The 27,331-nt window shown below is 44.2% G+C and overlaps 1 protein-coding gene across 1 annotated transcript in view; it reads right to left on the reverse strand.

Moving 5' to 3' along the window:
* ADAMTS17 (ADAM metallopeptidase with thrombospondin type 1 motif 17) overlaps positions 1–27,331 on the reverse strand; it is a 146,691-nt gene that overhangs the window by 109,278 nt on the left and 10,082 nt on the right. The window contains exons 3-6 of the mRNA XM_053271716.1: positions 16,086–16,258; positions 9,615–9,698; positions 7,942–8,099; positions 4,260–4,303 (exon numbers count right to left, since the gene is read on the reverse strand). Coding sequence (XP_053127691.1) covers positions 4,260–4,303; positions 7,942–8,099; positions 9,615–9,698; positions 16,086–16,258 — 459 coding nt within the window. The remainder of the gene's footprint in view (positions 1–4,259; positions 4,304–7,941; positions 8,100–9,614; positions 9,699–16,085; positions 16,259–27,331) is intronic.

Consider the following 27,331-nt stretch of genomic DNA (forward strand, 5'->3'; position numbering starts at 1 on the left):
TGGAGGGAGGAAACAGTTGCACCCAGTCTCTGAACAATTCTTTGAGGCCCAGAGTATTGCATCTGCTTTGGGCCATAGCAGGTGATTCCAAGAAACTTGCATTTTCCTGTTGCTGGAAACTGACATGCCGAGGGAATCTTTTTTATCAACACAGCTTTCCCTGCGTGGCCCCCGTGCACAACCCTTTTCACAGAAAAGTCTCACAGCAAGCTGAGGAAGGGAACGGCAGAGGAGGAGCTGGAGAAGGGCTAAAAGCCGAAGTGGAACAAGGCGACACCACACACAGATTGCCCTAAAACCTGCAGAGGGTTACACATGAACTGGCCCACAAAATGAGGCGAGATCCTGACAACCCACACAAGGCTCACCCAGGCTGCTTCTTCTACAGGATATTAAAGAGCGAGATGCTGAACTGTCTCCATTTGGCTGGCTCAGAGGCAGCGTGGCTGGAACAGAGACTTTGGCAGGAAACGGGAGACCTGATTCAAGTCACAACACGAGAGATATGGCCGAGGGCTGTCGGCTGCAGCCCACAGACTGTTTAACTAGCTTCTGTCAACGGGGAACGCCAAACTGGATAAAAGCAAGCCCTTCCGCATTTCAGTACCAGGGGGGGGGCTTGTGTGTTTTTTGCAGTTTAGACTACCTACCGTTGCTGGAAGTTGGCATGCAAGGCTGCGTTTCCCTTTAAATCCTCCTTTAAAAAAATATTTTATTTTTTTTTAAAGAATCCAGCTGTCCTTTGGAGCCAGGTAACCAAGTGAGCAAGTCTCGCCGGTGCCAGCAGACTCTTTTCCAACACAAATGTGGTTGTTCTGCTTCTTGGAGTGGCTGGCCCAGTCTCATCCCACAAATACATACCTACATATTCCACCCCACCCCCCACCCCATTTTTGAGCTCTGTTCAGCCATTATGTAACCTTCAAAGCTACCTTGGCAGTGCAATCCCATTCCCTGAGCACTCCATTCCAGCAAGGATGCCCTGCCAAAAGACAAATGCAAGCCGCCTGGTGCTGTTTCTCTCCAGAAGCAGAGTTTCCAAGAATGGATTTGGGCTTGTGCAGAATCTGAATCTTAGATATGTCTGGGTGAATACAAGTTTAAACAAAGAACGTGCATCAACAATGGCCATCATACATATTCAGCAGACATAATGGGTAACTTGCACGCAGTAGCACCACGAAGAGAGAATTCTGTATGTTATAAGTAGTCTCCAGTTCAGTAATTCCATATGTTATAAGTAGTCTCCAGTTCAGTATGCATAGTCTCCAAGACTTACTGGAGAATACATGTACATCTGTAAGCAGAGGATTTTGTATATTGAGTGGGGAATATGCAGCGTCTCCATGCAATGTCAGAGAACACAAATTCACCCAAGGAATTTTGTACATTGACAAGCCAATAAAACATGATTCTTCTTCACGGGTTCCATGCAATTACGCACATGGGATGCATAGAGCATTTCAGAACTTCACTGTCATCTCCAAGTGATACCAGAAACAATGAATTAAATGGCAAGGCACACAGGGAATTCTGTACATTGCTCAGTCAACATGGACTATCCACAGCTGATGATGGAATACAAATAACTAGTGACTGCACAAATTAATCTGATGGCTTGAAACATGTATACACAGAGGAACACAGCCGGATTCTACACTTTGGTGCCACCTAAAATCAGTCTGGTTCCCAACAGCCACAAATTGAGAATAAAGCGGAGCTCAGATTAAACGCAGCTAAAACACAGCTCTTAGAAGGGGGATAACTGCTTCTCGGCCTTTTGGCTAAGATCAAGTATGTTGTAGGGGGATAACTGCCAGCTGGTTTTAAGTCTTATCATCTCCTACCCTCATCTATTGCTCTAGTGACTGCAGTGCTTTCAAGGCTGGTGGCCCACTGAGATTAAAAAATTCACTTCTGCTGAAATGGTAAGCAGAAGCTGCCCAGCCGGTAGCCGCTAGCTGCTGGTTGAATTCAACTTCCCCCAGGATGCTGGGCTCTCGAAAGCTGGTGCCGACACCTGTATGAAACTCTGGAAAGCTGCTGCCGGTCACTGTAGATAGTACTGGCTTAGATGGACCAGTGGAATTAGGCAGCACAAGAAAACTTCATATAGTCAGAAGGGGAACCCTCCATTCTGGAAGCAATATACGAATCCAGGTTCCTACATTTTATCTCCAGTTCTGTTTTGCACGGCTTCTCCTAGCATGCCTTTGGTGCTTAACAAAGGCAGCAATTAATACTAGGATTTGGCAAAGATGACACACTTTCTGCTTATACACAGCGGTCTTTCTATACAGCAAGCAAGTGTGGGATAGTCAAAAGTTTCACGCTAGTTGCTAGCAGAATCTTACTTCTAGTACACACGCTGCTTCCTAGCATGATCATACCCTCTGTGCACGTGCTGAGCAGGGACCTTGTGCAACTTTCACAGCCTCATCTGCTGGCTAGCTCTTGCATCCAAAAAGAACCCACCCCCTTTTCATCACCTCTTTTACAGCAACAGGGGGAAAGGGAACGTTCTTCTTCAAATGCAAGAGCTAACTGGCAGGTGGCACTGCGGAAGTCACACACAGTCCCCGCTTGGCATGTGGGCAGACATAAAATCACACTAGGAAGTAATGGAGAAGCCTGCAGCAGGGTGTGTATGAAGACTATGACCAAACTTGGAACTGGTGTGAAAGCTTTGAATTTCCCACATGTGCTTGTTGTATGGGAAGACTTAGAATTTCCTACTGTATCACTGAAAAACAGAGAAAAGCATCCCTCAACAACTGGCTTACATATAGAATGACAATGCCAGGAGATGCAGCACAAGTTAAGTTTAATAAAAAGCGGGGGCAGGGTTCAGAGTTATGAACAGAGACGCCGGTCCCTAAGTGGTAACATGTGTATTTCCATCAGGTATCTTTTAGCACACAGATTGCCCAGCCGTGTGCTGTTCTGTAGCCACATCTGGACCCAGGTACACAGCTTAAAATGCTTCCCCCAAGGAAATATGGTTTCCGCTGGACTTGGAGACAATATGGATGTTGTGAAGCATTATCCCCCATTTTAAAAGTGAAGATTCAGGGCAAAGCTTATCAACACTTAAAGTGGAGAATGCATGTTCTCCACCCTCCAGCATATGTTGACACCATCCATCACCTGCAATTATCCTACACATCACAGATAAAAATAATCATAATCATTATGGCAACAAGTTTTAACTGGGGCTACATTTTTCACTGAACAAGTGTGAAAGACCTGCAACATTGCAAGAACGGAGACATGGGCAAAAGGGCTCTTTAGCTCAACTCCTGAGCGCCAAATCCAAAATATGCTTTTGGGCAGAGTCCTCTTCATATGTTCCTCAACTGCTCATTCGTAGTTGTCTTGTGGTTTTGGCCACCAGTCCTATTCATACTGGGAAAGAGTCCTTTGCCTACACACTGCCATTAAGGAGCCCTTTGCCTGCATCCTGGCTTGGAGGAAAGCGAGAGTGCTTAATAAAAAAAGAACTGGGTGCTGGGTTTAGGGGCAATGCAATGAGCTTTGTTTGGGCTCTGGTATGCCAGTTCACTATACACAAAGAGCATGATCTAGCCAAATTCCGACTGATTTAAATGGGACAGTTGAGCATTCACGCGACTTTTGCACGGCAGTAAATGTGACCTAGAAATACTCAGCATGGGCTGGATCGTGCTCAAAGTGCTCTGGCATGTAACAGTTTGGGATCCAGGCAACATATTTAAGTCCCCAATATTCAAGTGACTTACTATCATGACAGACTATTGTTATGATTTACATCTACCAGTACCTGGCAACCTTTTACAATATGTATCTTTTCCCTTAAATCAACTCAGTTGGTCATGTATTTTTCATTCAAATAATTCCATTTTGCTCCTTGTCAATTTCAGACCTTAAGACTTTCACACTGTGTTTACATGAACAATAAATATTTCAAGGTAGCAAGAGCTGTCCGAAGTGCAGATTGCCTTAACAAGATAACTCTATACCCCTCTAATCATCCAGGGACTTAACACTGTGATACTGAAAAGCTGTTAAATAATCAAGTGGATGCAAAGAGGAATTAATGCCCAGTCTAGTTGGCTGTGCAGAAAAAGATAAAAGAATATATGTGAGCATTCAAGGGTATTACATAATGTTTTCTGTGTATTTGGAATTATACATAGAGAAAACAGGCCCTGCACTGGATAGAAAATTGTTCCCTTAAAACAAAGGCAACGGAAATAGAATGCAATCTATGGCTTACTTACCCACAGTGTCGCAGGGTTCATCTTTGTGGACACAAAAATCTGTCCTAAAAACAAACAATCATAATCAGGGGAAAGCACTACACAAATGCTAAATGCTCAGTGCTTTGCATATATGATCTCAGTGCTCCCAGAACAACCCTATCCAACCACAAAACTCATTCCTGCAAATTGTTATTGTTATTAGTTTATATGTCTATATTATTCCTGTCCCCCTTTTATCCTTGCAAGAACCATGGGGAGGTGGGTCAGGCCAGGAGACAGTGACTGGCCTATCGTTCAGCGATCTTCCGGGCTGAGTAGGGATTCGAACCCAATTCTCCCAGGGGAGAGACTTGGGTGCACCTTGCTGCTGCTGTTTTAAGAACTGCATGTGCATTTGTTCTTTTTTTAAAAAAAGAAAGAAAGAAATCAACAGAAACATTTTTAAAGAACAGATGTTCGGCAGGTTTGGAGGGGAGTATCTTTGTGATGTCACAGGCATCGTCCAATTGGCACTGGACACAGCCGGCTTTTGCTGGAAACATGCAGGAACATACTTTTTCAGAACTCAACCATGAAGAGAAAAAGGGAAATTTGGACCGAATGTGGTGAGGGCATTTGCTAACCTGCCCCTTTACAAATGTTAGATCATCTTCACCCTTGACGATTCAAACGATAATGAAACATTGTTAAATGCACAATGCCACTTCCATGCTTTCCTTTTTTAAAAAATTCCCCACAAAGCCCAAATTGCCACCAGGCTTCTCTTTCTAGAGAAGCGATACGATAGGATCTCATTTAGGCAAAGGAAAAGCAAACCTGAAGCCACTACCCGTGAACCAAAGGAATCCATGCTTTATCGCGTATGAATGCTTAAAACACAAACCTTTCCACAAGACGGCTGATGACATTTTGCTCCTGTCCCAGCTGGCACGAGCACCCTCCTAGGAGTTCCCAGAGCCAGCTCGACAGAAGTTTATTTAAGGATTTATTATGTTATATAAACTGGTAAATCAAACAGATGCTTTTATTGTGAACTTTTGAGTAAGTGGCGGGAGGCCATGGTTGGAAAAACCTCTTCCCCTAAGGGGCTTGCTAGCTTAGCAAATAAAAACACAGCCTTCCTGCCTCTTGCACGCTGGAGGTACCAGGAGGAGGACGAGGGGGCTGGTGGCCCCAGGCAATTCCCTGAGCAACAGACAGAAATCCCATGCTGCCAAACCAAAAATTTGCACCAAAGAACTTTCAGCTCGAAATTCGAGTGGCCAAGGGAAACCAACGTCAACACCCAGCCCACCTCTTTTTGCTACCGCCTGTTCGGTAGCATACCACTCCCACCTGGAGCTCCCCAGAAGTCCCCTCACCATGACGCCTCAACATTCTGACCTTCATGAATTTGTCAGAAAGCAAAGATAAGCTATATGTGCATAGGGTCTGCGGCTGCAGTCAGGAATCCTGGCCATGCGTACAAAACAGGGCTCTTGCCATCAGGAATACGGCATCTCAAAACACAAATTTGAGTGACCCTGGCACCTTCTAGCCCAGAGATGCACAACAGGGGTCTCCAGTTGTTGGACTAGAACTCCCATCATCCCCAGACACAGTACCCCATAGCCAGGGATGATCGGCGCTGTAGTCCAAGAACAACAGGAGGGCCCCGGTTGTACAGCTCTACTCTAGCCCTAAAGCCAGGCTGTGTTAAGTGGACAGCAAAAGGTGAACTTCCCAGGGATGAGCTGTGCTCAGATCCTTCGCCCATACATAGCCTGCCATGTGGAAATCCAAAGAAGAGTTCTATTTTAGAAGCTGACCCTTAAGAGCCTGGTCCTGGCTACAAAACACCCACGCAAGCTGCAGCAGCTGAAAACCCAGCTCCTGCTTTTTCCTCCCCTGGCTTAGCCATTCCAAGCTGGACACTGCTTCTTCCGCCTTTTTTGCCACTGGTCCATCTGTACAGTCTGGGGAGCATCCAGGGACACACACACGCACTTCGGAAGCCAATGTTTAAGAAGAAGAAAAAATGCTGTGGGTTTCTTTTCCCAGCACACGCCAAGAACACTGGTTTTTGTGCCATAAGAATCCATACGGCCAAGCCAGGAGGCCTTCCAACTGATGCACCATCCTTCCCGATGCAGGGGAAAGTTCAAATGGGAGAGGCGGAAGAAAGGAAAATACAAGCGGTGGCAACATGCTGCCGGCTTATTTTGCAGGGTGGATGTGGTTTTGCTGAAGCCCGCTCTTGGTAAAGTGCCCATTCGTCCAATGGCAGCTAAAGCTCCCCATCTATTACAGAGACTTAACCTCTCCAAATCCATCTGATTCAGAGGGGGTTTTTCCAGGGGGTTGTTGCAGGTGTCTACCTTATCTGTATTTTTAGACTGTGCGCTCTTTTGGGACAGGGAGACTTATTCATTCATTCATTCATTCATAATTTTTCTATGTAAACCATTTTGAGAACTTTTGTTAAAAAGCAGTATATGATGTAGTGGTGGTGGTGGTGCTGGTAGCAGTGGTAGTGGAGGAGGAGACGAAATCTCAAGACATAAGTAAATCAGTGGTTTCATATCAGAGGAAAAAGAACAAGCCATTCAAAAAGTGTGATCATTTCCCTCCCCATCCCCACCATCTGGTTGGCATGCATCCCTGGAAATGTTGTGAACCTCTCTTAAAGAGACTTTACCAAATATACATACCAAACATTTATATAGATGATATTTACTTAGGCCCAGATCCAGTAACACAATTAAATAAGTGGCGAACCTAAAGTGAAGCAAGCTGTCTGAGAAATGTTTTCCCCTTGATTACAACAAAACAGTAAATAGTACACTTCACCAGAAAAATTTCCCATGACAGAAACACGACGGAGGTGGCCCGTAGCTGAAACTGTGGATCAAAAAGGATGCTGCAAGGCTTGTGCTACCAAGCCCGGTTGTGGAGGTTGGACATTTGCTGGGGTCCAAGGATTAGCAGAAGTCCTGTCAGGAGTCCTACAATTTTTTACTTTGCACCAGGCAAAGTCAGAAGCAACCAGAAAGAGTCTTGCTATTTCTATCCTCTGAATCGTGCTCAAAATGGAAAACTCTGCTGTCACTTGAGTCACCCAGTGCGCAAAGAGCAACAGCAGCTGGGTGTCTTCTACTTTGTGCTGAGCAGCTGGTGCCTCCATAGGGATGTAGCACATAGGAAGCTGCCTTATAATGAGTCAGACCATTGGTCCATCTAGCTCAATCTTGTCCACACCAGGGATGCACAACTTGGGCCCTCCTGCAGATGTTGGACTAGAACTCTCATTATCCCCACCTATGGGGCCACTGCGGCTGGGGATGATGGGAGTTGTAGTCTAACACCTAGGGTGCTGAGGTTGTTCAGCCCTGGTCTAGACTGACTGGCAATGGCTCTCTATAAAGTTTCAGGCTCAGGGGGTCATTCCCAGCCCTACCTGGAGATGCCAGGGATTGAAGCTGGGACCCCCTGCATGCAAAGGCAGATGCTCTACCACTGAGTTATGGGTCTTGTAGTTGGCTCTGTAGGAGATAGGAGGTGCAAGTATGGGTGTTGTCCTGGGAATCTCTCTCATTCCTCACCATTTCCAGGAGGCAAGGACACCCCCTTGCCTGAGCACCTGCAAAAACCTGGAGCTGGCTGTGCTAAAAAGAAGCAGAGAAGAGAATCGACAGGCAGCCAACCAGAAGAAGATCAGTACCTGGTCACAAAGACGGCAGCATCCACTGGAGGGGTGTCATCTCGTGCTCCAGGAACTTGATTATTTCCAAGGTACTTTGCGCCACCATATTCTTCGTTTTGCCAGTGGCAAAAGCTCTCCAGAGACCTCTCCCCATGGTGCCCAATGGACAGCTTGGCCTTCAGGAAACAAACAGGAATTGACAAAGGTGATATCAACTCAGGTGGCAAACCTAAAGCCAACAAAGTGTGCCTTGGGCCCTCCACAGAGCATGAACCAAGGATCCTTCATGTCAAACCAACATATTTTACACCTTGAGATAAGGAAGCAACTCAACAAGGTCCAACTCACCAAGGGACCCTATGCGACTGACTGGAGAGGACTTTGTGCAAATAAAATTCTGTATCAGCGGGCAGGGTGAGCATTCTCTTCACACATGTGCAGGAAATAAAAGACTGAAGGTCCCAAACAACCTGTATCTTACTCGCCCAACCAAGAGGGAAAGAAATGCTGAATCATCCCTGCTGAGCTGCTTGGCTAGGCTTCTTCTAAAACCATCCCGTATTATCAGTAGGTCCAAAATGCTGCCTCCAGCACCACCCATTTTATTGATAGAGCCTGAACCTCCCTGGGCTTGGAGTGGAATCCCAGGGAAAACTCTCTTTATTTTGCTATCGGATAAGTACATAAACCTTCCACGTGTAAGCTTACACAGGATGAGAAAACTGTTAGCTGTTAAGCATCTGAGGATGTGTTTGCACCAGAGAACTCAGCGTCCCCTTTTCCCTGAGTTAAAAACCAACTCAGAGAGGCATGTAAAAAGAAAAGGATTTAAAAAACAGTTTTATCCAAGTACTGCAGACTGTTTCTGTCTGAGGCTTTCTACCGGTAGCTTTCTTAGATACTGTTAAGAATACTTAATAGATTACAAAAAATAAGTTGTCTTAGGCATGTTTAAATATTTATAGAGTCTTTTGCAATGCCCTAGGTAGGATGGACAAAGGCTAGTGTTTCTTATTTCAGTTACGCTGCAGGTAACAATAATAAAACAGTATCAGGAATACGCAAAACACACACACCAAAGAAACAGAAATTCTAATGCAAAGTCTGACTGAACAAATGTTTCCCTAGACTAAACTTCTCTTCCAGAGTTTGGTGAGTTCAAGGAAAAGCGAATTCAAGCCTCCTACAATCCTTTCTTTTAAGGATCTACAGAGTTATTCCATGAGAGAAACCTCCATGCTGGCTTCGCCCATGAGGGAGCAAACTCCATTGCCCCTCACTAACCCTTTCTGCACATGCCTCTCTCCAACGACCGCCCTTCTTGTTCCCAGAATTCCCCACAACCACTCTCTAGATCCCACCCACCTGGTGTACTGATTGGCTGCCCTGGAGTTCACCAGCATGTCAGTCAAGACAAGTGTTCACTCCGTGAACTCTTTAGGGGGAGGGGTGGCTGATCACTACAGCAATTAATAAGGTTTTCCTATACCTGCATACAGATCTGTACTTGTGTACACTGCACACAGATTATACAAGTTTTTGCTTTAGCTTCACTTTTTGACTTGCCAGATTCCTCCAGGCTCCGCCTCTGACCTAGCTCTTCCAAGGTTGAATAACAAGAAAAGTCTAGTGAGTGAGTTAGCTCAGGCGTGAGGTCCCCGTACAAGCAGCTGTGTTTGTCAGCAACTTACCGGACGACTTCGCAGCAAAACAAGCTTGGTCACTCGAATGTTGACTTTAACCCCAAGGCTCTGATGTTGAAACATGTTGTACACCTAAAAAAGGCAAGACAGACAAGATTAAGCGTTGACTCGATGGAAGAAATCAATGGAAATAAACAAGCTGTGATGATTTTCAAGAAAAAGCAACACTTTTTTGTCTCTCTGCAGACAGTTCAGTAAGACATGCAGCTCATGGTCAGAAGTACTGAACTCTTTGCCCAAAATATAAGTGACGTAGCACTATTAACAACCACCATGTATCATTTCTATTGATTTTATGTATGAAAAGTGTTTCTATCCCAACTTACTGTCTCTCAGCATGGGACACCCTTTCTCAAGGAAACTTGGAGCCAACAGTTTAAATGTGAGAACAAATTTTAAAAATAATCAAATCAACACAGTATCAGACGCAAACACAAAGAAACACACAGAACCAGCCCCAGACAAGTAAGGACAAACATCAGTTCTTAAGCTGGAGGCTCTCAACCTTGGGTCTCCAGATGTTCCTGGACTACAACTCCCATTATCCACGGCCACTATGATTGAGGTGCAGTCCAAATACATCTGCAGATCCAAGTATGAGAAGCCCTGCCTTAAGCATTTATATAACACTTTTCAAGTAATCAAATGGCAGCATGTGCATTTTGTAGATTAAATAAATAAATAAATAAATAAATAAATAAATAAATAAATAAAATATTTCTATACTGCCCAACCATGTGCATCCCTTGGTGATGTACATAAGTTAATACACAATATAAAAAACAGGATAAAATGATTAAAACAGTTATACAAAATCAACTGCAATTAATTAAAAGCCTAAGGAAATAGGAGCATCTTAAGACCTTTTTTTAAAACAGCCGGAGAAACTCTGGTGTTAACAGGAAGTGCATTCCGGAGCCCTGGGGAGGAGCCACAGAAAAGGCTTGGTCCTGAGTAGCCACCAAACAAGCCGGTGGTAGCTGTAACCAGACCTCCCCAGACGATCTAAATAGGCAGGAGGGTTCATGACAAAGGAGGTGCTCTCTTGAAATACCCTGGACCCAAGCCGTTCAGGGCTTTATAGGTCATCCACCAGCACCTTGTGTTTCGCTCTGAAACATATTGGCAGCCAGGGCAGTTCTTTGCACTGTGCAAGTTACTTAGAACCTGTAAAACAAGTGTTCCATATTCACTTGTTCTCTTGCCCCATCCAGACAGGCCACAAACTCCTGCCACTTGTGACATTTGTAATGGAGGCTGGCCACCCTTGGGCTTGCAAAACAATTAATTTTCCTAGTGAACCCAGCTTGTTCAAGTCCCAGATCCAGGAGCAAAGCAACTCTCCTATGTTCAACACAAACCATTTAAACCTGACTCATCTGACAGCCAGATCCTCCTTAAGAGAGACAAGAAATATTTTTAATTCAGGTTCCAAGGGCTTGAGATAAAATAAAATGTATTTATGTTTGTTTTAAATAGACTTTTAAAAGACAACTAAAAAGGAAAAGAACAGTCTTCTGGGGGAAATGGATGGTTAAGAACTCTGTAATCAAAGGGAATGCTTAGGTCAAAGTATCATTTTGAATGCACAGAGCAATGGAAGGACTGTGGTTGATCCAGGTCAGAACACACTGAGAACATCGTTGCTGTCAAGAAGCAAAACAAAATCATAGTGTATTTTGGACTTCAGGAAATAGAATGGAAAAGCAATTTCCTCATGTTATTCATGCACTATATGGCAGAGCAGAGGTATGAGTGAGACAAGAAAGGCAGAAAGTTTAAATCGGGAAACCCAAGAACAATGCAAGAACTCATTTATATGGTTATCTCGTGATTGTACATTCCAGCCTAGATAGTTTGTCTCTTTTACAGATATGTCGTGCAGCTCAGAATCCCATTTTTCTCATTCCCAGATTGGGTAGCTCCTTTGGGGCCAAACACTACCTTAACTGTGTAATTTGCCTTTATGTGTGCATTTTAAATTGGCAGCCAGCGGGGGAGGTGGGGGAGACAATTTGAACTCTGGTACATGGGAAATATGTTTTTTAACCTTCTTCCCTTGGACAAAAATGCACATATACATGCCGTTATTTTACACCAATGGCAAGCCCTCTCAGGGCAAATGACAGCTTTTAGTTGGGTGGGCGGTTCCATCATGACTGCTCCATCCACCCCACACCCACATGCAATACTCCCAGATCCGACTGCTGCTTGACTTATCGTACTGTTGTTTTCACTGATTTTTAAAATTGTTGTTTCCGCTGTTGCAAGTTGCATATATATATATATATATATATATATATATATATATATATATATATATATATATATATATCCCCTACTTTTCAATCCCAAAGAGACTCTCAGAGGGTCTATACAAATAAAAATAACCAGTTGGATCCCATGCTAGCTCTGCACTTAACTTTCCATGCTATTCTTCGCTCCACCCACAAGTTAATAAGAGTCCTCGAGGCTGTACCACTTCATCTCTCTCAACGCCACTTACCTTGGCTCTATCCAGAGAGCCAGTCTTTTTGAAGTTAAGAGCTGGCAAACCACTCGTGGTGCTGCTTAGATCTTGCGATTTCTGGTCTATAGCCGCCCTTTGAACAACCAAGAGGAAAACCCTGACCTTCCCCAAATAGTGACAGAACAGCCTTCGCCTTGCAGGACAACAGCCCAACTGGTCATTAGTTTACCCAATTATAGCAATTTGCAGTCATCTTTAAATGGTGCAAAAGCACCCAGTGGAAGGACTGAGCTGCAGTTTAAGAGTGGTTTCCTAATCCATCTTTGCTTTTGCCAAAACAGAAGGACCCGATTTCCAAGACCATAGAATGGTGATGTGAAAAAGAATTTTTCCCTCTGTAATTTGCTGTTTGGTTGACCTAAATTACATTTTAGGTCAAATGTAAGAGTTGACCTTTACATTAAAAAACACAGACATATTCTTTCTTTTTGGTTTTGAAATAAACTCGCCTCTATTTCAGGAAAGCCCACAGGCTGACTTAAGTAATTGTAAAATGTATATTCTTAGTTCTACTGCAGCTGTTACTGAACACCCATGTGATTAATTTAAGAGTCTCCTGAAAGAGCAAGCAGTAACATGAAATTAGTGATCCCTTGAACATTATTAAAAAGGAAAGTTTATACATTAGGCTTTTGGAAGAAAGCTGGATTTCCCTTTGTAGTTTTCTTTGGGTTCCAAATCACCCCCTAAGCCTGGTCTTTCCACTTCTTAGTGGCAGAATCATTTGGGCAATAATTGTTATTTTCCTCAAAATACACTGATCTCTATTTTGGGGCTTATGTTTATATTCCTTAAGGCACTATTAGGAGTTCTGAGAGAGAACCAAACTGCAATCCTACACGTAGTTACCATGGAGTAAGCTCCACTGAACACAGTGGGTCTTATTCTGAAGCACACATGAAAAGACTTGTTCCATTGATCCCCTTTCCTGCATATATTTAGGCTTTTAGGCTGATTGGTGAGGGGGAAAGATTCTAAACATCACATAGACCATCACTGCTGATGTCCCCTTGTCCTTGATGACTTAAGCCCTATTCACATGTTACATTCAACACTTGTACAATCTATGAACAACATAAACAGGTACAGATCTGTAGGCAGGTACAATTATTCACGTTATGTTGAATAACGTGAAGCAATCCACTTCCTTTCTGAATCCTGCATTTCAGGGAGCCTGTATCTAGGTTCACACAAACACATGTACATATTTACAGACAGCTGCATGCAAGTACCACACTCTATCTGAGCAGGGCTCCTAAGAATCTTATAATGGAGTTCTTGGTTATTTCTACAGCATCATCAATGTACACCACACTGTGCAGAAGCAGAAGAAAGCTGCCCCAAGGAACTTACAATTTCATTCAGATAGTGGGAGACAAAAAGAAGATGGAAGGGAGGGGAAAAGGCAAGAAGGACCCTAAGGGACAAACAACACTACTACTATTATTTATATATTTCTTTTCAACAACAACAACAAAGAGTTCTCAGAGCTGTTTAAATAGAAAAATAAGAAAATGATCCCCTGTCCCCAAAGGGCTCACAGTCAAAAAGCATGAAACATTAAGCCCATTAAGTAGTTCAAAAAGCAGGTGACAGCCTTTTTTTTTTTTGGTTCAGCTGTCAGGAGGCAGGATAGAGATGATGACCGTGAGGTTCACATGCTAGAAGGTTTCCTTGAGCAAAGAGACTGGACACAAGGGAGCGATCAGTTATGAACTCCACCATCTGCACTCATAAACAATACAATCCCACCACATATTGCTCCCGGATGTACTGATTATTCCTTTGAACTCTCCTCTTCTTCCATAGATAGCACTCACCAACACCAGCTGATCGCCCAAGTCTTCAAAAACACCCACCGCTCTTCATAAAGATCTTTCTGGAACATCATTTGAGGATTTTGAGAATATATTCCTAATTTAATGGTTATTTAGGGCACAAGATCAAAGCCTTAAGACACCATTAAGCCCAGAGATTTGGCTTTCTCATCCAATGCTTGTTATCCGAGAGAGATTTTAATTTTACTTTATTTGGGGGTTGCACCTACTTTTTAAAAAAATCCTCATTCAACAGCTGCAAAAATACAAGCATATTTTGTAATGCTGGCACTCTCCCTCTCTTCTTCCCTCTCAACAAACAGATATTAAATTGCTTTAAGCAGATCCTGACTTTAAAACAACTATAAATATAATGTGTATGCTAATAAGCCATTTTAAATCTTACTTTGCGGTTTGACAATAAATGCAGTGCCTTACAACAAGAAGCCAAATTAATAAATCCCCCATCCGCAAGAGCAATGTTCTGTTTGCATAAAACCTGGCACACGTGCCAAAATTAACATTCTGGTTTCTTTTAGAGGCAGCTCTTCATCTTGCCATGCTGGCTGAAATAACTGGTTACAGCAAGACCAAAATCTGCACGTTATCAACATTCATCAGAGGCACATAGCGTTCCTGCATTGGAAAGGATGGGTTCTAAGTATGAGGAGAGAATCCCACCCACCTACCCCATTTCATTATTCTGTTCATTTAGACATTTTAAAAAATCATTTTTATAGTTAGCCATTTGTACAAATCTAAATCAGTTTAAATTTTGTTTACTCATTTGTTTTCGTTTCTTTTGCACTGTTTCCAAGACAATGTTTTGCCACTGCCTACGATGGCAGTGAAGTTCATTTTGGTGGCTACTTTTTCACCACTAGAATGCCCTGGCACTGCACTGTTCTGAGGCATTCTGGGAAACAAAAATGGCAGCCACTAGTGGGGCAGATATGGGGAATAGCAGGACTCTTATGCTGTTAAGCATAATGCTCTTAAAATATGGGCTAAACATTCATAATTCTGTACTAAGAAGCTGGAGTAGATAGTTTCCCTAAGACATGGCCTAAAATTGATGAAGGAGAGGGACATGCTTTTGTGATCGTTTCGTCATTCTAATTTTCTAAACTCTGCTACTAATGCAAAGCTAACAGCACACAAATACAGAGTAGGATACTATAAGCGAGACCCATAGAATGGCTCACTTACAATACTTTTTAGACTCTGTTTCACTCCAGAAGTATTCCAAAGAGTGGTTTTTGGTTCACTCCAATTCTAGCATTCTGTTGCTCTTTGATACGGCTAAATGATACACATCTTAATTCCCCTTGGAAACAATAACAAGGTATGAGTTGGCTTCCCAGCATTCTGTGCTCTTTGGAAACAAGCAGTGGGAAACCAAGGTTAATCCCTTCTCCAAAGAACTGTATCATGCAAACAACACAGAAAAGAAAGGGTTAGAGTTGGCATTAGTATACAAGATCCTAACAGTAAGATTCTGTAAGAGCAAAAGTGGGATGATCAACTCAAGGATACTCCAAGAATCAATTCTGTCAACCTAGTTTGATTGCTCCCTGGAGGACTGGAATCACATGGAATTATTCCAGTGCTGAAATGATTCAACGGAATATGCTGGTTTAAGACACAACCAAACAAGTTAGGATGATTCTAAAAATGCTTCTGCTATTGCACATCAAAATAGAGATAGAGATCAACCCCAAATCCCAGAGCCAAAAAAATATTAGGTTTGTTCTCACGACTGACAGCTGGGTAGCAGGAGCATCCAGTCAGGCTCCAAACCTCACACACATTCCTGAGAAATGGTTGCATGCTGGAAAAAATCGAAGTAGGAGAAGGGGGATGAGATGGCGTGCAAGCTGCGATCTAGATAGGACAGCAACCAACAATGCGTACTTAGCAACATATCGAGGGTGGAGGAAAATCACATCCTGTACCATCTCACCAAGATCGCGGCGAGCACACAATCACTTTGCCCTCTTCCTACCTTGATTTTTGCCAACACACAACCATTTCTCAGGAGCACACGCAGGGCTTGGAATGAACCAGCCCATTGTTCGTTATTTTGCAGGCCACGGGGATACAAGTACCTACCATGTTCATGACAGTGAGAATGAATCGTTGAGCTGCATCTGCCCCATGGTACTGAACCATATCAGCATCCGCCACCACAAGCGTTTCCACTGTGTATTCGTTGGTGAGCCGGATAGCATTCCTCCGTTCCCTCCAGTCATTGGTCAGCTTTGCCTTCTTCTGCCTCTTCTTTTCTAGAAAGCAAAGGACACGTTCAGAACTATTTTTCCCAAAAGCACTCAACATTCCAATTGCTGAAATTGTGTATTGGTTGTATTTACGACCATTACAGCTGTTGTACGTTTTCCATCAGCATGGAGATTAGCTCCTTGCTGTTCAGCCCATATGGTGCAACCCACCACCTCTGGATGCTTTTGCTAAAGAGGTTAGGCCTCCCTGGAGGAGCCCAAGTTGGTCTGCACAACTGTGGGCTTTGCTGAGGACTAGTCACACAAATTCTGCCACAGTTTCGGCCCTGCTTCCAACCATGTATGTGTCTCTAACCTGGAGTAGAGCTTCTCTGCTAAACCCCACCACTGTTCTGTTGAGGTACTGCTGAATGACAAAAAGGTTCCTTGAATTCCCACAGTGCAGCTTAGAAGAACTTTCTGGAGGTATGGCAAAAATGGCAACAGAACTTGCTGAGGGGTCAGAACTGACCCAACACCCCTCAATCCTCCTCCAAGCAGCACTTCAATAAAACTAGTTTTTGGTTACGGGTTCTATGGTAAAATAAAGTACCACAGTGGTTTTCTGTGCTTTGCATAGGTGACAAGTCTAAGATGGGGCTGTGCCACTTCAGAGTGAACGGCATGGCCTCACATGTTTGGATGCTCCAACACCCAGAACAAATCCCCTGAACACAGAAGATCAGCATGTGAGGGATTAAGCTAGGCTACAACCCTTCTCTTCAGCATCTGGTATTCTATGTGGAAGGAAATGTTTTTGAATGCTGCAACCTTCAGTCATGCAAGTCCCACTGCCAACAGCAACCTGAAGTGGTATAGTCCAGGGACAGGTTCATTATCTCAGTGAGAATTTGATAAATAAATAAATAAATAAAAATAAAATAATAAGGCCACAGACATGAATATCAGGTGAGCAAATGAAGCTAGAGAATATCATGCTTCCTTAGATGGAGCAAACTCTGATGTTGGGGGTGGTAAAGGGCAGGGAAAGGGTGTGCTGTCAAGTTGGTGTCAACTCCTGGCAACCACAGAGCCAGGTGGTTTCTTTCTTGGTAGAATACGGGAGGGATTTACCATTGCCTTCCGCCTGCCCAGTATGAGAGGATGCTTTTCAGCACCTTCCTATATCGCTGCCACCCGATATAGGAGTTTCCCATATTCTGGGAAACACACCAGCAAGGTAGGTTGGTAGAAATGTATAAGTTAACAAACCCAGAAATAACTCTTTAAAAGATGTTTGTAACTGGAAACTCTCTTCCATTACCCAGAGAAACCAATGAAATGCATTGTGTTCTACTTAACAGGACTGAGCTGTAAATCAGCTTGAAGGGCTCAGCCTGTTTACTCAGAAGTAAGTACCCCATTGTGGTATACTCCCAATGGTACAGCGGGTCAATGACTTGACTAGCAAGTCAGAAGTTGCCGGTTCGAATCCCCGCTGGTATGTTTCCCAGACGATGGGAAACGCCTATATCGGGCAACAGTGATGAAGAGGCTTCATCTCACACTGCGCGGGAAATGGCAATGGTCAATCCCTCCTGTATTCTACCAAAGACAACCACAGGGCTCTGTGGTTGCCAAGAGTCAACACAGACTGAACGGCACACTTTACCTTTTACCAAAATAAGTGCATTTAAGATTGCAACCTATCCTGCATACAACATGCACTTTAGACAGGATTTTATTAGTCCTTGGGTCCCCAGATGATGTTGGACTACAACTCCCATCACCCCCCAGCCATAATGCTTTGCCCATAGTGGCTGCAGTTGACGGGAGTTGTAATCCAACAACAACTGGGGACCCAAGTTTGCAAATCCCTGCATTAATCCTCCTTGAGTTTTAATTTTTTTTTAATGAAGAGAATCAACATCACAACCTACACCAAAGTCTCATCTCACCAAGCAGGAGGCAGTTTATGTTTTGATGTTCAATGAAAACAGAAGAAGCAGCAGCAGCAGCAAGTTAAAAAAGCTCCCAGACTGCAGATTCGGAAATGAGCTTTCTGCAGTTTGCAGATCTCAGTCTGCAGAGTTTATACTGTATGATGATCCCAATTTTTCCACAGGCTGTTTACTAGCTCTCTTACATAAGTTGGCCTGAATTTCCCCTTCCTAACCAGACCAGGAAAGCATTCCTTGCCTCAGAACAGGCTGCCTGGTTCCCTGCAGCAAGTCTCTTTCAAAATCATACGATGGTCACGGCTCTTGCTGTCCTTGGAGGCCCCTCACTGCCCACTTGAAATCGACACCAACCCTCTGCTCATTCATACATCCAGTTTACCTCGTCAGCGCATGCATTTGCACAAATTGGGCCCATCCTCTGTCAAGTTGTCTGGCAGTTGCTACAGTATATTGCTTTTCTGCCCAAGGCACTGACTATCATCACTCTATACAGCCTCTTCCCCCACAACACACACTTCTAAATTGAAACGACAGACAAGAAATTGAAGTTCCCCCTCCACTCTTTCTCCTGAAAAAGAAAAGCCAAATACAGAAACAAAGAGAGAGAGAGAGAGAGAGAGAGAGAGAGAGAGAGAATGAACGAGCCTCACATGGTGGAATTACCCTGTTAAGATAAAGATCAGCCATATATGCACAGAAGCTGCAAAAGAGAGGCATGAATGAATGAGCGTGTTGATGGCTACAATATCCCACCTGGGCAAACACCCATCCACTATGCACACACTGTGCAAGTTGGGAAAGAGGATACAGAGGAAGAGAGTTGGTCTTGTGGTAGCAAGCATGACCTGTCCCCTTAGCTAAGCAGGGCCCACCCTGGTTGCATATGAATGGGAGACTAGAAGTGTGAGCACTGCAAGATATTCCTCTCAGGGGACGGAGCCGCTCTCGGAAGAGCAGAAGGTTTCGAGTTCCATCCCTGGCAGCATCTCCAAGATAGGGCTGAGAGAGATTCCAGCCTGCAACCTTGGAGAAGCCACTGCCAGTCTGTGTATATAGACAATACTGAGCGAGATGGACCTATGGTCTGACTCAATATATGGCAGCTTCCTATGTTTAGGGTTGCCATATTCTGGCTTTCCAAATCCAGGTGCCTAATTTGCATATTATGTAAACTGGCTTGAAAATTTCTGAGCAGAATAGTGACTGCACGTTTTGCTCCATAACTCAGCTTCTACAAGGGCTAGAGCTTAGCTTTTTAGAGAAGAAAAAGAAAGAAATCTGAAATCTGAATGAATCTGGATGGGCTAAGCAACATGGGTGAGATGCTTAAAATCTGGGTGAAACCTGGAATTTTGGGGGGCATGGCAACTCCACCTATGTTCCTATAGCAAACCAGATATAGCCCACCCTATTTACCCCTTTTAAACTCAAGGGCTGGGAAAGTATCAACCAAATCAATCCCAAGAATTTTGAGGGTCTGGGAGTCCGATTTCAAATCCACCGCCTAGCAACATTGCCTCTCGTTTCCCCTGGCAACCAGCAAAATGGCTTCCTGCCTCTCGCAGTATAGGCCATCAGAGCAAAACGTGGGGGTAAAAAAAAGGTCCAAATGTATGGCAAAGAGACACTTTCACAGCCTCATTTCTCTGTCACTTGAGTCATCTGCACTACACATGCCTGGTCTACGAACTACAACAGGTTTCGCCACAGCTAGCTTGTGAGAAAGACAGAGCCGTCGTCGCTGATGCTGGCTGTCAAAAAAAAAAAAAGGATTTTAATTACGAGGCAAAAGGAGGTTTGCCGGTTGGCAGCCTCCTGAGGCAGACGTGAAGATGACTGGAACAAAGGCATGCTGGGAGTTGGCAGCCATGATGGCTGGCACTGGGAGTGCCTTTGCATCCAATGCCCGCTTGTTCCTCACCAGATGATGCAAGTGTGAGGAGAGTTCTGTGGAATTTTTCAAAATGTTCCTTCACACACCTTCTCCCCTTGCCTGCCAGGCTGTTCTCCACGGCTCAAGTCTATTACTCTCTTTCCCTTTATTAAAAGAAAGATACAATGGTCATTCCTACCTCACCATCCAAAGTAACTGCTGTTAAGGAAGGCTAGAGTTGGACCGGAGTCAAAAGGAAATCTGTGCCTAGCAACGAACAAGCTGTGAAAAAGTGCCAAAGTTTGGTTTTTTTAAAAAAATTAATAATAAAGCTGGAGAACTCAGGGTTGTACCTTTGCTTTTTTTTTTTTTTTTTTTTGCTCGTGTTGGAAATTGAAGCTAATTATAAGCCAAGGAGAAAAAAGAGACAACATTCCCACTGTATCTCTGAGGAGACGGCTCAAAGCTCCAGTGAATGCATGGCTTTGCAGCCAGTCTGCACAGCCTCTTTTTAAAGTCCCGAATCCACAAATTCCCCAAAGCTGGCAGAAATTACTCTGCAACTCCTCTTCCAATACTGTGAAAATCACAGCTGTGCGAAATAACACCGAGAGTGCAGTTCTGGGGCATGCAAGGTGGAGGGACAGAAAAATGGTTCCAGCAAACTTCCTGGCAGTATGAACTAGCACACCCTAGCTCGACACACCCGAAGGAGAGGAGAGCTGGTCTTGAGGTAGCAAGCATGACTTGTCCCCTTGGCTGAGCAGGGTCCATCCTGCTTACATTTGAATGGGAGACTTGATGTGTGAGCACTGCAAGATATTCCCCTCAGGGGATGGAGCCGCTCTGGGAAGAGCAGAAGATTCCAAAGTTCCCTCCCTGGCAGCATCTCCAAGATAGGGCTGAGAGAGACTCCTGCCTGCAACCTTGGAGACGCCACTGCCAGTCTGTGAAGACGATACTGAGCTAGATAGACCCATGGTCTGACTCAGTATATGGCAGCTTCCTATGTTCTTATGTTCCTAGGAGTTGCCTTTTAGAAGAAGAGAGCTGGTCTTGTGGTAGCAAGCATGACTTGTCCCCATAGCTAAGCAGGGTCTGCCCTGGTTGCTTATGAATGGGAGACTCAAAGTGTGTAAGATATTCCCCTCAGGGGATGGAGCTCTGCTCTGGCAAGAGCAGAAGGTTTCAAGTTCCCTCCCTGGCGGCTTCTCCAAGATAGGGCTGAGAGAGATTCCTGCCTGCAACCTTAGAGAAGCCGCTGCCAGTCTGTGAAGAAGAGCCAGCGTGGTGTAGCGGTTAGAGTGCTGGACTAGGACCGGGAAGACCCGAGTTCAAAACCCCATTCAACCATAAGACTTGCTGGGTGACTCTGGGCCAGTCACTTCTCTCAGCCTAACCTACTTCACAGGGTTGTTGTGAGGAGAAACCTAAGTATGTAGCACACTGCTCTGGGCTCCTTGGAGGAAGAGTGGGATATAAAATGTAATAAATGTAATAAAATGTAACAGTCACCTCCAGTGACTGTTGCTGTGTCTATCTTGTGTTTCTTTTTAGATTGTGAGCCCTTTGGGGACAGGGATCCATCTTATTTATTTGTTATTTCTCTGTGTTATTTCTCTGAGCCATTTTTGGAAGGGCGATATAGAAATTGAATGAATGAATGAATGAATGAATGATGATAATAATAATCCTAAGCTAGACAGACCAATGATCTGTCTCAGTATATGGCAGCTTCCTATGTTCCTATGACCATGTTCATGTTAACCTACAGGCCGCTCAGGTTCCACACAGATTTCTTCACCCCATGAGTGCTGTCGTTGCATGGCAAAAGCAGCAGTGAAAAGACAGCCAGCCAATTTCACCTGCAAGCCCCCCCTCCCCACACACACTCCCCAAATCCAGCCCAAAGTTCACCTCAGAGAACTTTTGGCCCACCCCAAAGGGTAAACGTTGCAACCAGTGGAAAACTGCAAGATTGAACCGAGGGCCTTCTGCATGCAATGCTCATGTCCTGCCCTTGAGTGTGCATGCACAATCCTGCCCTGTGCAGATTGTGCGTGCACACTAAACCTGGAATGGGCACCTGTGGAGAATTTGATATATTGCCACTGTTTGTGTTTGGTTGCTGAGGCCTTAGGATAGAGGTTTGGCCTTAGCCATGGTTGCTAAGGGGGGAGAAGAATGTTCAGGGTTGCTAAGGGTAGAGGGCTGTCGACTCTGGCGGGTTGCTATCGCTCTGAGATTCTAAAAGACACCAGTTAGCAACAGACAGCTCGGCTTTGGGCTGTTGGCTTGAGAGTTGGGGGGCTTTGCTGGAGAAGAGTTGAGGACTGGAGGTTGGCTGAAGAAGGAAATGTTGGAAGTGAAGGAAAACAGAACACTTAGGAGACCAGGGGTTTTTTTTTTAAAGAAAGGAAAAATGCAGAACTGCACAATGGAATGTGTCATTCACGCAATGAGCACGCACAGCCACAACACACACCTGTGCATTTTGCTTTCCTGCGCATGCACACTTTGTTGTCTAGAGTTACAATCCACGACTTCTAGAAGCTGTTTAGAACACCGAGGAGGAGAAAATCCTCAGAACCAGGAATGCGACAGCACCGTTGCAGAGGGTGTTATACTCAACAGTGTCGCCTCATTGCAGAGTAGCTGTGCAGAGATGCTTTCTCTGTGCAGGAAGCGTCTTTGGCAGGAGAAGCAGAACAGGATCTGGGTTCTAGAGGCATCTGGACAACTCACTTTACTTCTCTCATTATCCGTCACATTTTATATCACTCCACATAATGCAACCTTTGCATGACTTAACTTCATATGCAACCAGGGCGGACCCTGCTTAGCTAAGGAGACAGGACATGCTTGCTACCATGCCACAGACTAAAGCCACATCTCTGCTTGCTTTCGAGCTCCTTTCCCACTTATATTGCCAAAAGCACCGCTGACATCATTCTGCCAGCAAGAAGCAACCCAGGAGAGAACTCAGCTGGTCCGACTCTGCCGCGTTGCCCCAACTGCATCACAGCAAGTAGTCTCCAGTGTAATCCCTAGTAATGTAAGCAAATACCTTGGACTACCCAAGCAGCACATTTGCTGAGTAAGGGCCCGCCAATTGACACAGCCAAGCCATAGTTTTAAGCTCCCACCAGCTGTGCAAGTTCAGCATTCTTCTCTCATGAAGCGGAGAGCAGAGTGAGGTGTTGCCACTGGGGAGGAAAGTGACACAGGCTTTCATACTGCTTAAGAGAACCCCCAATGCTCAGAACAACAGGGAAGAATCAATAACAACCAGCCCGAGTAACCAAATCCATCCCTTCCTTACCGAATTACCAATGCAGCGGCAAGGACGTGCATAGGGAAGAGGTAGCTATACCTATGGAACTTGGAAGGACGGCTAATATTATCATGCCCTTATACAAAACTATGGTGCGACCACACTTGGAGTACTGTGTACAATTCTGGTCACCACATCTAAAAAAACGACATTGTAGAACTGGAAAAGGTGCAGAAGAGGGCAACCAAGGCTTTAAGAGGGGCTTGGATAACTTCATGGAGGAGAGGTCTATCATCAGCTACTTGTTGGAGAGTTAAAGGCCACCTCCAGCCTCAAAAGACATGATGCCTCTGAGTACCAGTTGCAGAGGAGTATCAGCAGGCGTGAGGGCATGCCCTCAGCTCCTGCCTGTGGCTTCCAGCAGCATCTGGTGGGCCACTGTGCAAAACAGGATACTGGACTAGATGGGCTTCCTTGGGCCTGATCCAGCAGGGCTATTCTTATGTTCACTCACCCAGTCAGCCATTTAAATGCAAACCAGGGCAGACCCTGTTTAGCAAAGAGTGCTCGCTACCACAAGACCAGCTCTCCTCCAAGCATGATCAACATGCTTACAACAGATACCTGCTTACAGCTGTGTTGGACTATCTTTTCATCAGCTGAAGTAACCAAATGAGTGGCTATTTGCATGCCTAGTTTAACATTTCGGAAGGTGTTAATGAAAAGGCTTCAGAAAGACCATCTTGGATTGCATGAAGAACTTTCACCTTTTGAGATGTATAAGCTCTCCAATCCATTCCCACAGCAGCGCATGTTTTGAAATTGCAACACTAGCCTTTAAAATCCCCCCAAGAGGTTTTAGTGTTTAGTTTTTCCGAGGGCCAGGTATACACTTCCAGGTATCAACTATGGGCCATTTCCCTCAAGCAGTTATAAATTCTAACCACATGTTGGTCTGGTGTTGGGTTTCTTTCCCCCCACAAAACATATCTTTAATGATAGTCTCTCCAACATGTTATTTTTTTTCCCCCGCTAGGTTTAACTTGGCCTGAGAAACCCATTGTTATAGCCAAAGACCAGGCATGCTAAAAATAGCAAGCATGGTAATGAAACTTCTATTATCCCATATTAGGAAGTATCTGTTGAAATATTAACAAGTGCCTTTTTTTGATGACCATTTGTGCTAGATGTTTCACAAACTCTAATGTTTATAGCCCGTGGAACAGTTAGCCCTCATATGCCTACCTGAAACACCTCTCCTCCCTGCTCATTCACTCTAAACACAATAAAAACCTCAGGGATTTATTTATTTTTTTAAAGCTGACCTTTGAAATAAAAAATGGTCCGCTCGTCAATTTCATTTTGGCTGCAAAATCACCCAAGCCAGTCTGAATTTGAACTGAGCTGATCAATTTCACCTCCACTACCAAGCCCACAATCAAAATCATTTTATTTTTTTATTTTTAAGTGTATCTATTTCTCTAGACATGATTAAACACACACTTCCTAAGTTGTTTCCTCTCAAGGATCCTTTCCCATTAATGTCTTCATCGCAATCTCATACACAGGGGTAAGCCCTATTAAACTTAATGGGACTTACTTACAAGGAAACGTGTCTCCATTCTCCTATTGAGAGCGCACTTTCCTCCTTTTTAAACTTTCCTGGTGCTTCAGCCATTCTTGCATAGCTTCGGCTCTAATGGGAAATCACTAAAATGCTTATAACTGCATTGTTTCTCGTTGGAACGGGTAAAATACTGGATGCATGGTAGATGTTTGTGAGGCTATTACACCATCCAGATTTCCACCAAATAACTCAAAGACTTTCTACTGCGACACACTTTAAAGTTCCAAAACTTGATTTTGGACATTTAAATCTCCCTGTGTTCTCGATCTCCTGCTTTGGGAGGGGCAAGCAAAGCTGATAAATGCCTGCAGCAATCATTTTCTGCCATTTGCAGCAGGAAGGAAAATGTTGTTTTTTTAAAAAATAGTAATTCAAAAAATAACTAGTGGATAATGGCAAGAACAGAGGAACTGTGTTGCACAGGACCAGTAAGACAATGAAAAGCTGCACAATGGCAGAAAAAGAAAATCCAGTGATTTGGTGGGGGGCGGTGGGGGGAGCGGGGAACCAAGAGGCTACTGTAAGCAGCTAATCAGAAAAACAAGTTACCGCACAGGCTAAGAACAGAAAGACGAGAACACCAGGACCATAGGAGTGTTCAGGGGCTGAAATCAGGGGTGGTGCTGGGTCAGACCCTTTGGGAGGCGGATAGCCTCACCTCCACAGCTATTACCATCCACACTTTCGCCTCCTCTCCCTGCAATATTTTGCCTTTCCAATTCAAGCAAGGGTGAAAGTACTTGTCAACGACTATTGATTTTCCACAACTTGGAAGACCAACCATGGTAGAAGAATCCACAAAGGCCTCTGCATCACCGTGAGATCCAGCAACACTGTCCACAGGAAACAGCAAAGGAGGTGAAATAAATCACTGTCTGGAAGGACCCATACCGCATGTGTGTTTATATTCACCATTTTAAAAACCCAAAACAGGGGCGTTGTGAGTGAGTAAAGCCATTTGTAACCCAGATTGCCCGCTATAATAAATTCCAATCTTCTTATGAAGTATGACTGTAGGCTTTAAATGAAGAATGTGGCTCAGGTGAGCCAAACCTAGAGCAGTTCACATATTTCGGAGTAATTTATGGGCTTGGTGTCATAAGCATTAAATGCTAATCTTTCCTCGGAAGATGATCTGCCTCGTTTTGCACTCGAGCTATATTTTATATTGTCCTTTCCTTGTAATGGGAATTTATCACCAGACAAGAACTTTGGAAAAGCAATTAAGGACCATCACATCTCCCAGGGAAAACAGTACATTGACAGCCTGTTTTAAGAGGGTATGCGTTGCTCCTGTAATATGACCTGGTTTTCTTTTAAAGATGTAAAGAGACTATTTCTTCCTTGGCTCCAGCCTTGAGATAGGCTTTCCTCATATGTTTAAATTAATTTGATCAAAAACCCTGTTCATAAGCCATGCAAGGAGTAAACTTATTACCCATTAGCGTATTTGTAAGTCAATAAGGTTATGGGATCCTGTGTCTGCAAACCGATATAATCCACTTGCAATGCTGAAACTCTTGGGTCACTTCCATCGTCCACATGCCTGTGGTCTCTTCTGTTACCCCGCCCAATATATGCACACACAACTATGATTTGTATGCCAAATTCTGAACTCCATAAGCCACAACTGTGTCAGAGGCCATTTCAGATTAATATATTTCAAAACAGAATAACCCGACACAAAGCGTTGAGCAGTGCTGATTCACACACCCTGTCTGTGTTTTTATACGCACATCCCAATTACATACATGCAATGGCACCCCAAAATATTTCACTAGTTTGAATTTCCAACAAATTCAGTTTAAAACTTGCTTTAGGTAAAAATCTGATGGCCACCTGGAGACTTATAGGACAAGTGCCTGAAGAACATAGGAAACTGCCACATACTGAGTCAGACCACTGGTCTATCTTGCTCAGTATTGTCTTCACAGACTGGCAGCGGCTTCTCCAAGGTTGCAGGCAGGAATCTCTCTCAGCCCTATCTTGGAGAATGCAGGGAGGGAATTTGAAGCCTTCTTCTCTTCCCAGAGCGGCTTCATCCCCTGAGGGGAATATCTTGCAGTGCTCACACATCAAGTCTCCCATTCATATACAACCAGGGCAGACCCTGCTTAGCTATGTGGACAAGTCATGCTTGCTACCACAAGGCCAGCTCTCCTTTTCCTATAGTTTCTGCAATTTAGGGATGTACATCAATTCTGCAACTATGAAAAACACATTTTTGTTTTGCCTGAATCACCAAGTCTGCACCTGGATGAAATCTGTCAGCTTGGACACAAGAGCGCTGGAACTGAACCCCTCTCGTGGAAACCGGGCCAACGCTTCCTGTTCGCCTGTGCTGGTGGGTGCCACCGTAATGAGGCCTTTGAGTCTCATGAGAACTGTTGGAAAGGTGCAACAG

Source organism: Hemicordylus capensis, chromosome 10 (genome assembly GCF_027244095.1).
Source record: "Hemicordylus capensis ecotype Gifberg chromosome 10, rHemCap1.1.pri, whole genome shotgun sequence".
NCBI lineage: Eukaryota > Metazoa > Chordata > Lepidosauria > Squamata > Cordylidae > Hemicordylus > Hemicordylus capensis.